General features: G+C 45.1%; 1 protein-coding gene across 1 annotated transcript in view; it reads left to right on the forward strand.

Moving 5' to 3' along the window:
* armh3 (armadillo like helical domain containing 3) overlaps positions 1-12,191 on the forward strand; it is a 184,026-nt gene extending 171,835 nt beyond the window's left edge. Inside the window, exons 25-26 of the mRNA XM_072238945.1 lie at positions 4,579-4,695; positions 11,282-12,191. Coding sequence (XP_072095046.1) covers positions 4,579-4,695; positions 11,282-11,374 — 210 coding nt within the window. The 3' untranslated portion in view covers positions 11,375-12,191. The remainder of the gene's footprint in view (positions 1-4,578; positions 4,696-11,281) is intronic.
* Positions 12,192-12,507: the final 316 nt, after the last annotated feature.

The raw sequence follows: 12,507 nt of genomic DNA on the forward strand, positions 1-12,507 counted from the left end.
ATGCATCTGCATTGCCCTATACACGGGGTTTCCCAACCTTTTTCGATGCCATGGACCGACACCATTAACCTCACAGCCTCCACTCCTCTGTGTCTGAATCATATCCCTCAGTCTTCCTCTCAACCATCTGCATTGCCCTATACATGGGGGTTCCCAACCTTTTTCGATGCCGTGAACCAATGCCATTAAGCAAGGGGTTCGTGGTTCACTCATTTCTCCCCAAAAGGAATTTGTGTACAAACATTGAATGCACCCAGCATCTTTATCCCAAGCTATCTCCCATCTTCTGTCTTGCACTTTGGAGAGATTATAATTTTGTTTCTGGTTTTATAACTTTACTCGGTTAACTAGCTAAGTCAAAGGGGAGTTTTATGGTCATTTGCACAAGTACATGTCTACTCAGGTGCAATGAAAAACTTGCTTGTTGCAACATCACAAACACATCAGCAGCATTCACAAAAAATAAACAAATTATACACAATTTTTACTGGAAATAACACAATTAGAACAAAAATACAGAATCTATTTTAATGCAAAGTGGTCACGGTGCTAAACTGTTGTGGTTATGGTTTTGCCAGTTGGCTCAGGAACCAAATAAGTGGTGTGAGGCTTCAGGTTTCGGTACCTCCTATCTAATGGGAGCTGCGGAAAGACGGCATGGTCCAGATAGTGGGGATATTTGGTGATGGATGTTGCCTTCCTGAGGCATTGCTTCCTGTCGATACTACCAGTGGAGGGGAGGGATATACAGTACCCATGGTGTATTAGGCTGAGTCCATTACTCTTTGCAACTCTGTCCATTCGAGTCGCCATACCAGACTATGATACAATCAGTCAGGAGATTTTCAACAGTACATCTGTAGAAGTTTGTTCGAGTGTTCAGTCACAAGCAAAATTTCCTTAACCTCCAAAGAAAGTGAAGATGTCTGTTAAGCCACCAGTTGGTTTGTTTAACCTGGACCAATTTTGAAGGGCATGTGCTTAAGGGGAAATCATGCAAGCTCTAATGATCAAGGATTGAAGGGTGCACGAAATGGGAGAGTTGGTAGGCTCAGTCACTGGCTGGACATGGAGATACAAGAGACTGCAGATGCTTGAGGCTGGACAGTCTACTGGAGAAACTCAGCAGATCATGCAGCATCTGTGGGGGAGGGGAGGAATTATTGATGTTTCAAGTTGGCATAGCTTCCTGCTTATTTCCTTCCACAACTATCTCTAATCTTTACAATTCCCTCCCCCCAATCTCACCCCAATTGTCTTCCAAAATATTTCCTCTCCCCTCTACCCTCTACCCGCTCTTCCTTCCCCTTCTCCCTCTTTCTCTCCCTCGCCCTCTCTCTCTCTCACCCTTGCCCTCACTCCCTTTCCCCTTCACCCACCCTCTCCCCCCTTATCCTTCTGAACCCCCTGCATCCTCCCCTTCCTCACTCCCACACTAACTCATTTTCTCTCTCTTTATCAATCTATTTGTCTGCCTATCATCCACAGGGCACTGTCTCCCAACTCTATTATCATGTTCATTTCTCTCCCATCAATATATGAAGGATGTGGAACCTTCAGGTGCAGGAGAGATTTAGCAGGATTCTGCCTGGATTAGAGAGCATTTTCTGTGAGCATAGGCTGAGTGAATTAAGGCATTGCTCTTTGGAGTGAAGGGGGATCAGAGATGACTTGATATAGGTGCATGAGATGATAGAAGTCATAGTAGTAATGGCAAATACTGAAGGAGATCATTTGAAGGTGAATGGAGGAAAGTTTGTTGTTCGTCCATCGTTGACGTCGATGAGGACCTCAACACCATAATGATGGTGTCGAGACTAGCGCGTGATTTGGATTTAAGTGAGGGAGAGTTGCACAGCGTCAGCCTCACTCTCTCTTCCCAATTCCCATCTGGATTCAGTGGCAAGACAGAGTCTAGACGGCTGGAGATGGGACTAGGAGCAGTGGATGACCAGGACGTCTTCTGTGTCTTGTCCTGCTCTACACGTTCCACGACGCTTGCAGAGACCCCCTTCTTGACCGTTGGACCTTCCATTGGTCTCGTCCACTCAGTCCACCGGAGTCTGTCTTCACATGCTGGGATAGACAACTCCCTATCACACCGAGGGTTTGAGACCTGTCGGCTACCCTCACCTGGTTTAGCCGGCTTGTCGAAGCCGTTGCCCAGGGTGTGGCCGCTGTCGCATGCAAACAGCTATGGGGAGCCACAGGTGAGAGCCAAGTGCCAGGTGGGGACCAAAGGTGGACTAACCGCCTTGAAAAGGACGCGACATGCTCCCCCACCAGAGGTGCTACCCCTCCCTGACACCCCATACACCCTGCAGAGGAGGAAAGTTTAGGGAAGATATCAAAGACAAGTTATTTTTTACACAGAGTGGCGGGTGCCTGGAACAGACTTCTGGAGGTGGTGGTAGAGACAGACACATTAGGGACATTTAAGAGACTCATAGATAGGCACATAGATGGAAAAAAAATGGAGGACTATGTAGGAGGGAAGATTTGGATTGATCTTAGAGTAGGTTAAAAGGTTAGAACATTGTGGGCTGAAGAGCCTCCACTGTGGCTTACTATTCTATGTTCCTCTGCCACCCCTCCCTTCCTGGCTCAACATGTCTGTCATCTTTCTCCCTCCTCAGTCCATCTATCACCTCCTATATCACCATTCCCCCTTCTCTTTATACCAGCCATCTCCCCTCTCCACTTTAAATCCTGCTGCAGGATTTTAACTGAAAGCATCAACAGTTCCTTTCCTCCCACAGATGCTGCTCAGTTCACTGAGTTCCTCCAGCTGATGGATTGCTTCACTAGCTTGGATATGTTGTTTCAAATGGCCTATTTCCATATTGCAATTTGAACATACATCATAAAAATCAAAATCATTAAACAAATTAACAATTTGGAAGAGTGGACCAAGTGTAGCGTATCTAAGTTTATTGATGACACTAAATAGAGCAGAAAAACAAATTGTGCAGAGGATGCAGGGAGTCTGCAGAGAGATATAGGTAAGTTAAGTGGTTTCATTTCAGAGCTCCTGTCCTGGACCAGCACAAATGTGCAATTACGAAGTAAACATGGTAGCATCTCTACTTCCTTAGGAGTTTGCAAAGATTCGGTAGGACAATCTAATACTTTGACAAACTTCTATAGATGTGTGATGGAGAGTATAGTGCATCACAATCTGGTATGGAAACCCCAATGCCCTTGAATAGAAAATGCTACAAAAAGTAGTGGAAGCAGTCCAGTCCATCGTGGGTAATATCCTCCCACTGTTCAGCATATCTATATGGTGCATTGTCACAGGAAAGCAGCATCCATCATTAGGGACTCCCACCACCCAGGCCATGCTCTCTTCTCATTGCTGCCATCAGGAGCCTCAGGACTCACACAACCAGGTCCAGAAACAGTTATTACTCCTCAACCATCAGGCTCCTGAACCAAAGGGGGTTAACTTCACTCATCTTCACTCACCCCATCACTGAACTCTTCCCACAACCTATGGACTCACTTTCAAGGACTCTTCATGTCACGTCCGTGATGTTTATTGCTTGCTTGCTTGCTTGTTTATTTGGTTGCTGTTTGTGTATTTGTATAGTTTGTTGTCTTTTGCACACTGGTTGTTTGTCTGTCCTGTTGGGTGCAGTCTTGCATTGATTCTATTAGGTTCTTGGATTTACTGAGTATGCCCACAAGAAAATGGTTCTCAGAGTTGTATAACTCGAGGACGTAGCTATACTTCGATGGTAAACTTACCTTGAACTTTGAACTTTGAGTTGGCAAGGGTTAGACAGAGTACAGTGTTGGTAAATGTGAGGTCATCCACTTTGGAAGGAAAATCTATTTAATTATCATTTATTAATGTGTTTTACTGTTAAAATGGTGACAGGATGCAGCATGCTGCTGTGCAGAGTGTGTGTGCATGGTTTGTGTGCAGTGGGTTATAAAGAAGACAAATGAAATGTTGGCCATCGTTGCTGCAAGATTTGAATGTTAAGAGCAGGAAGGTTATCCTGCAGTTGTGAAGGGGTATTGGTGAGGCTGCAGCTGGAATACTGCATGCACTTCTGGCCTCCTTACTTGAGGAAGGATATACTGGCTTTGGACGTGGTGCAGAGGACGTTTACCAGGTTGATTCCAGAGATGCGAGGTTGAGGGAAGATAGAGGCAGGGAAGTTGTTTACACTGGTAAATGAGACTAAATCTAGAGGGCGTAGTCTCAAGATTCAAGGGAAATAGGTTTAGGCTGGAGATGAATGGGAAATGCTTTTCCCAGTGAGTTGTGAATCTGCCGAATTCTCTGTCCAGTGAAGTAATAGAGACTGTGTCATTAAATATATTAAAACGCAGTTAGGGTTTTGCATAACAGGGGTAGTAAGGGTTATGGGAAAAAGGCAGATGGATGGAGCTGAGTCCACGTCCAGATCCTGATATTATAGAAGGGTGAAGAAGGCTCAGTGGGCCAGATGGTCGATTCCTGCTCCTTATGTTCTGTCTTCTCAAAATGCAACCATATTAACCTTGCTTCTGTCTCCTCCATGCCTTGCTTAGGTCTGTGTGTAATGTGTCTGTCCTTCTCTCCAGGTGCTGGAGGTGGTGCGCTCTAACTATGACACACTGACGCTGAAGCTGCAGGACGGCTTGGACCAGTACGAGCGCTATTCGGAGCAGCCCAAAGAAGCAGCCTTCTTCAAGGAGTTGGTAAGTGAGGAACCCACTAGGAGCTGCCAGGGCAGAGCGGAAACACCTTGCTTGTCTGAGATTCAGATTCAGATTTATTTCTGAATATGTACATGAAACATGCAATGAAATTTGCCATTTGCCTTAATAACCAACACAACCCAAGGATATGCTGGGGGCGGTCTGCAAGTGTTGTTACACATTCCAGCACCACCATAGAATGCCCACGATATTCAGCAGAACAACGCAGAACACAGCAATAAAAACAAATGCAACAGCAAGAGAAGTCCCTTTCCTCCCTCCCAACCAGCCACACACACAGTCCACTAGGCCCAAGCGAAACCACCTTTGGCCTCCGGTTTCCAGTCTGCAGCGAGCTTGTAGACCCTTTCCAGTTATCAGAAGCTCTCAAGCCAAAGAAGTAGAGAAGTATTGACAGAAGCTTCAATATAGATCAATTGTACTTGATAAGCAACTGGATAATGACTGAGTGATCTGTGTTAATAATGTTAGTTGAGGGGAGAAGTCCAGGAACCACCTTATTCTTAATTGAAGCAATCCCATGATACAAGTTCTATGCTAGTTCTATGTTCTATAGAGTGACAGTGGTGCTAGAAAGTTTGTGAACCCTCTTATTTCTGCATAAATATGACCTAAAGTGTGATCAGATCTTCATGTAAGTCCTAAAACCAGATAAAGGGAACCCAATTAAATAAATAGCACAAAAACATTGTACTTGTTCATTTATTTATTGAGTAAAATGATCCAATATTACATGTATTTGTTGGAAGAAGTGACCCTCTGGGGTAATGCCTTCTACAAAAGTTATTTGCAGTCAGGTGTTCCAGTCAATGAGATGAGATTGGAGGTGAGGGTTGTCGAGGTACCCTGCCTATAAAAAAGATATTTTTTCTCTCTTTTTTCTCCCTCTGTTCCTCTCACTATACTCCTTGCTCATCCTCTGAGCTTCCCTCCCCCTTTCTTTCTCCCTGGGCCTCCCGTCCCATGATCCTCTCCCTTCTCCAGCCTCGTATCCCTTTTGCCGATCAACTGTCCAGCTCTTAGCTCCATCCCTCCCCCTCCTGTCTTCTATCATTTTGGATCTCCCCCTCCCCCTCCCACTTTCAAATCTCTTACTAGCTCTTCTTTCAACTAGTCCTGATGAAGGGTCTCGGCCTGAAACGTCGACTGTACCTCTTCCTAGAGATGCTGCCTGGCCTGCTGCGTCCACCAGCATTTTATGTGTGTGTTACACAAAGTCAGGTTACTGATAGAGCCTACTCTTGTCAAGAAAAATCTGTTCATATGTACCATGCCTTGATCAAAACAACTTAGAAGAAGAATTGTAGAGATGCATGAAGCAGGAAAAGGCTACAAAGGCATTTCTAAAGACCTGAGTGTTCATCAGTCCATGGTAAGAGAAACTGACTACAAGTGGAGGAAACTCAGTACTTTTACCACTCTCCCTAGGAGTGGGCATCCTGCAAAGATCACACCAAGAGCACAATGCAATGCTGAAGGAGGTGTAAAAGAACCCAAAGGTAACAGCAAAAGACCTGCAGAAATCTCTAGAACTTGCTAAAGTCTTTGTGCATGTGTCCACTGTAAGAAAAACACTGAACAACAATAGTATTCATGGAAGGGCACCACAGAGGAAACCACCGCTCTCCTAAAAGAACATTGCTGTTTGTCTCAGGTTTGCAAAAGACCACTTGGATGTTCTACAATGCTTCTGGGACAATGTTCTGTGGACAGATGAGACAAAAGTTGAACTTTTTGGCAGAAATGCACATTGCTATGTTGGAGGAAAAAGGGCACTGCACACCAACACCAAAACCTCATCCCAACGGTGAAGCATGGTGGAAGGAGCATTGAGGTTTGGGGCTGCTTTGCCGCCTCAGGGCCTGGACAGCTTGCAATCATTGAGAGAACAATGAGTTAAAACTTGTACCAAGACATTTTACAGGAGAATGCCAAAGTAGCAGTCCATCACCTGAAGCTTAATAGAACTTGGATAATGCAACAAGGCTGATCCGAAAAACAAGACTAAATTGAAAACGGAATGGTTTAAAAAGAAGAAAATTCATGTTTTGGAATAGTCGAGTCAAAGTCCTGACCATAATCCTCTAGTAATATTGTGGAAGGATCTGAAGCAAGCAGTCCATGCAAGGAAGCCCACCAACATCCCAGAGTTGAAGCAGTTTTGTAAGGAGGAATGGCCTAAAGTTTCTCCAGGCTGATGTGTAAGACTGATCAACAGGTATGGGAGACATTTGGTTGAACTTATTGCTGTACAAGGGGTCACACCAGTTACTGAAAGTAAAGGTTCACATACTTTTTCCACAAATACATGTAATATTGGATCATTTCCCTCAATAATTAAATGAACAAGTATATTTTTTGTGTTATTTATTTATCTAGTTTTTTGACTTATGTGAAGATCTGATCACATTTTAAATCATATTTATACAGAAATAGAGAAATTTCTGCAGGGTTCGCAAACTTTCCAGCACCACTGTATGTAGGAGGAAAGGGTTAGATTGATCTTAAAGTAGGTTATAAGGTTGGTACAACATTGTGGGCTGAAGGGCCTGTACTGTTCTATGTCCTATACTTCCCATCCATTGGGGGGAACAGATGGAAATGTGGGTTTAATTTGTATATAAAAGGTGGCTCCCCAGCATTGCAGCCTCAGCCAAGTCCTGCACCGGAGTGTGGGTCTCCATGTTTCTGCTCAGCTTTCTGGATTAGGCCTTTTGATTCAGAGGCACGGAGGTTGCTGAGCTGTATCTGAGGAGAAGGGACTGTAACCTCCCTCAACACGTTAGAACATTGAACAATACAGGGCCTTCAGTCCACAACATTGTACTGACATTTAACCTACCCCAAGATCAGTCTAATGCTGCCCTCCCCCAAAACCCTACGTTTTTCTTTCATCCATGTGTCTATCTTTGAGTCTCTTAAATGCCTCTAATATATCTACTACCGCCCCTGGCAGTGCGTTCCACATACTTACCACTCGCTGTGAAAAAACCAACCTACCTCTGATATCCCCTCTACACTTTCCTCCCAGCACCTTAAAATTATGCCCTCTTGTATTAGCCATTTCCACCCTGGGAAAAAGTCTCTATCTGCCAGTGTCATAATCACCAACAAATGGCATGAAATTTATTGTGTTGCCGCAGCAGTACACTGCTATATATAGTAATAAAAACTATAAATTACAATAAGTATATATAATGTTACGTACCCCGTAACTGGGTTGCCAAACCAGCAGAAATGGATCACTCAGTTGGAGTCTGGATTACTAGAACTAAGAAAGTTTAATTAAAGAAACAAGCAACACAGTACTCTAATCAAAAGGATAATGAATGCAACAGTTCAGCAATGATAAACACACATGTACACAGAATTAAGATAACAAGATCAATCAAGTTCTATCGTTGTCTAGGGGTAAATGACCAATTTCAAAGTGACGCAAAGTTCAGTTCAATTTAGTTCAGTTCAGTTCGCAGTAATCGCTGCCGTGGGAGATGGACAGTGGGGGGAAGGAGAGAGAGAGCAAAACGAATGAATATTCAAACGGCTTCCACACAGACCTTCGATATTCTTCGCAGTCAGCTTTCGGGCGAGCCCTTTGTGATGTCATCTGAGGTCACCGACCGTGACCCCTCCGCTTCCAGATTCAATTGTTTCTCTGCGGTGAACCTGGCACCCAGGCAAGGGCGGACACACACCAGGTTCCCGCTGATCGTGCCTTTCCACCCTGTGTGTCTATGGCTTGGTCCCACGACCAGCCTTCCAAAACTTCCCACCGACTTGTGGGAGACAGACTACTTCCAGGGTCTTGTTACCTCGGGGTGTCATGTGTGTGTTGCCTTAGCGAACCTGTCCCTTTTTATCCCCCTGCTGGGGTATCGCCTGTCCATCACTTCAAACAGTTCAGGGTTCAAAGAGGAGCCGATCTTGACAGCTCTCCTTCCGTTAAACTCTCCCGTCCCTTCATTAACATCTCCAAATGCTGCTCCATTGTTTTCCTTATCTCTCTTTCTCCTGAAGACAGGTGGCAGACCAACTGCTGATCCCACTGGTGCCAGTACAGGACAGTTAACATCTTAATCTATGTGTATTCTCGTCACAATAAAAATAAATTAGTAGTGCAAAAAGAGGGAAAACAGCTGAGGAAGAGTTCAGAGGTTCAACGTCCATTCAGAAATTTGTTGGTGGAGGGGAAGAAGCTGTTCCTGAAACAATGAGTGTGTGTCCTAAGGCTTCTGTACCTCCTCTTTGGTAGCAGTGAGAAGAGGACGTGTCCTGGGCAATAGGGGTCCTTAAAGATAGATGCCACCTTTTTGAGGCATCACCGTTTGAAGGTGCCCTGGATGCTGGGAGACTAGTGTCCATAATAGAGCTGGCTGAGTTTACAACCTTCTGTAGCTCTTTTCGTTCCTGTGCAGAGTCCCCTCCGTACCAGACGGTGATGCAACTAGTTAGAGTGCTCTCCATGTTTCTGTAGATATTTGCAAGTGCCTTTGGTGACATACCAGTTCTCAAAATCCTAATGGAATATAGCCACTGTCATGACTTCTTTGTAATCGCATCAACATGTTGGGCCCAGGATAGATTCTCAGAGATGTTGACACCCAGGAACTTGAAACTGCTCACCCTTTCCGCTTCTGATCCCTCGATGAGGACTGGTGTGTGTTCCCTCAACTTTCCCTTCCTGAAGTCCACAATCAATTCTTTAATCTTATTGACACTGTGCAAGGTTGTTACTGTGACACCACTCAACCAGCTGATCTGTCTCACTCCTGTACGCCTCCTCGTCACCATCTGAAATTCTGCCAACAATGGTTGTGTTGTCGGCAAATTTATAGATGCTGTTTGAGCTGTGCTTAGCCACACAATCATGGGAGCGGAGGATGTATTTCAGATCCGCAGGGTCTGTGGTCTCTCAATGTGGAGGTGAAGGACCCAGTTGCAGAGGGAGTTACAGAGGCGCAGGTTTTATAGTTTATTGATTAGAACTGAGGGTGTGATTGTGTTGAACGCTGAGCTATAGTCAATAAACAGCAGTCTGAAGTAAGTATTACTATTGTCCAGGTGAACTAAGGCCAAGTGGAGAGCCAGTGAGATTGCATCCACTGTAAATCTGTTGTTGCAATAGGCAAATTGCAGCGGGTCCAGCTCCTTGTTTAGGCAGGAGTTGAATCTAGCCATGACCAACCTTTCTGGGCACTTCGTCACGTTAGGTGTGAATGCCACTGAGCAATAGTCATTGGGGTGATTCACCCTGCTTTTCTTGGGCACTGGTATGATTGTCGCCCTTTTGAGGTAGGTGGGAACCTCCGACTGTAGCAGTAAGAGATTAAAGATGTCTTTGAACACTCCCGCCATTTGGTTGGCACAGGTTTCTGGAGTCCTGCCAGGTCCAAGATTAGGGAATGACGCCTTGTTAGGGTTCCCTGTTTTGAAAGATGTTCCCGTGTTGCCTCCGAGACAGAGATCACGGGTCACTGGACAACGCAAAGATCTGCAGATGTAGTTTTATTCTCCCATTGAAAGCATGCATAAAAAGCATTGAGCTCATCTGGGAGTGAAGCATCACTGACATTCATGATGTTAGGTTTCACTTTATAGGATGTAATGACCTGTAAACCCTGCCAGAGTAGATGTGCATCCGATTCCATCTCTCACCTCAATCAGAATTGCTTCTTCTTGTACACCTCTATCAAGCACCTCTCATCGTCCTTCTCTCCAAAGAGAAACGCACTAGCTCGCTCAACCTATCTAAAGCTTCTATATTGTTGACCATATTCTGATGAGAAATGGGAGCAGGAGCTGGTCATATGATCCATTGTGGTGGACCTGATTTGACTTTAGCTTCATAGTTGTGCTTGTTCACCATGTTCCATGTCCTATTGGCCCTATCAATTTGCCTCTTACTTTCTCCCAAGCAATGTTTAAATTCCCTACTTATGCCCCACAGTTTCTAGCATTAAAAGTACAAAGTAAATTTATTATCAAAGACAGATGGTGTTAAAAGTACAAAGTAAATGTATTATCAAAGACGGGCGCTTTTAGTGTTTCCTGATGTGACAATGAATTCAATCTATTTTCTGCTTTCACAACACACACAAAATGCTGGAGGAACTCAGCAGGCCAGGCAGCTACTGTAGAGAGGAATAAACAGTCAACGTTTCAGTCCAAGACCCTTCATCAGGACTCAGCCCGAAAAGTCGACTGTTTATTGCCCTCCGTAAATGCTGCCCGATCTGCTGAGTTCCTCCAGCATTTTCTGTGTTTCTCTGGATTTGCAGCATCTGCAGAATCCCTTGTGCTTATTATTTTTGGCCTATTATTTCTTTATCTCCCAAGAATGATTCCCCAGTCTCACCCTCCAGTCTGAGCTGACAGTCTAGTAACAAACAGTCTACTAGCGGATCTCTGTGGGTTGGGCAATACCTGTGATTGCAGAAGGTGGGTGGAGAAGGAATCATCAACATTTTAATCAAGACTGCGAAAGAGTTTCCTCAGCAGATAGTTGCTACAGATTTTGGCATCTATGCCTTGTGTCTCCTGACCTGATTCTCTGTTGTTCTTGCAGGTCCGCTCCATCAGTCTTAATGTGAGGAAGAATCTTGCTGTGAACACTCTGAGCCAGGAGGTCTTGCTGAAAGAATTCTCCTCCATATCCTGAAAGAGACTCCAGCTTTCCACCTACCCACTCCCAATGCACTGATCTCTCCATTTCCTCTCCTTTCTCCCAGTGGATTACTTGTGAAATGAACAATGAGGACTGACTTCCTGTGGTGCCTGTGACTGCTGGCTGTTTCGTTGGGAACTCTTCCAGATCCACCCCCATCTCCACAGCAGCAGAGAGGAGCTCAGACTCTGTGTCCTTGGCACCAGTTACTGCACCCTGGCCAGCATTCATCTCTTTCAGCTGCTTCCCTGTGAGAGTGTTTGCAGAGTCGCTATATGGTCACACCAACTGGGCACCAACACTGCCCTGGCCCGCCTTCAGTACTTGAATTCCCGATACAAGCTTCCTCTCTCCAGGTCAAGGGGAACTCTGTGACTAGTCACCACAGCCTTGAAAATGCAAGGATTTCTTGGTGTGTTGGGAGTCAAACGCGAGGAACGTTGGAAATACCCATTAGTTCTCTCACTATCTGCGGAGGGAGAAACACCTCGAGCAAATGATCTTCCAATTTGAGTTAACTGTCCCATTCCCGACTTGTTTGTACCCAGCTTCTATGGAAATCAGAGTCACAGGTTTATGAGGAAGAGGGTCCCCAACCTGGGAGTAGATGCCTGATAACCTCAGTTTAGTGATAGTTGCCCACAGCTGGTGCAGGTATGCAAAGGTCTGCTGTGAGCCAGAGTGGTTTTTATCTTTAATTTTTTCAGTGGTGATCCTTACTTACTGTGTTTCCTAGAGGTGCTGGTGGCTGCAAGGCAAACAATTCAGCCTCTGTAACCCGCGTTATCCGAGAATAAAGAGATGTAACCTATCGCACGGGAAGCCTTTTAATCCATCCAGCTGAGTATTAGAGAGACAGGGAATGGGGGCTGGAAGCAGCCGGGTGGGGGTGGGAGGAGGGGGAACACAGCAGGATCTGAGAGCTGAACACAACAGATTTGGCAGACGCAGGAAATCTTGAGCAACACACGCGCAAAATGCTGGAGGAACTCAGCAGGTCAGGCAGCATGAGATGAAAGAGATAAAGATTAGCTTTATTTGTCACACATACAAGAAAACATACAGTGATTTGCATCAACGGCCAGCACAGTCCAAGTGTCATCGTGCTTTTGCCACCAACGTAGCAT

This window comes from Mobula birostris, chromosome 21, assembly GCF_030028105.1.
Source record: "Mobula birostris isolate sMobBir1 chromosome 21, sMobBir1.hap1, whole genome shotgun sequence".
Lineage (NCBI taxonomy): Eukaryota > Metazoa > Chordata > Chondrichthyes > Myliobatiformes > Myliobatidae > Mobula > Mobula birostris.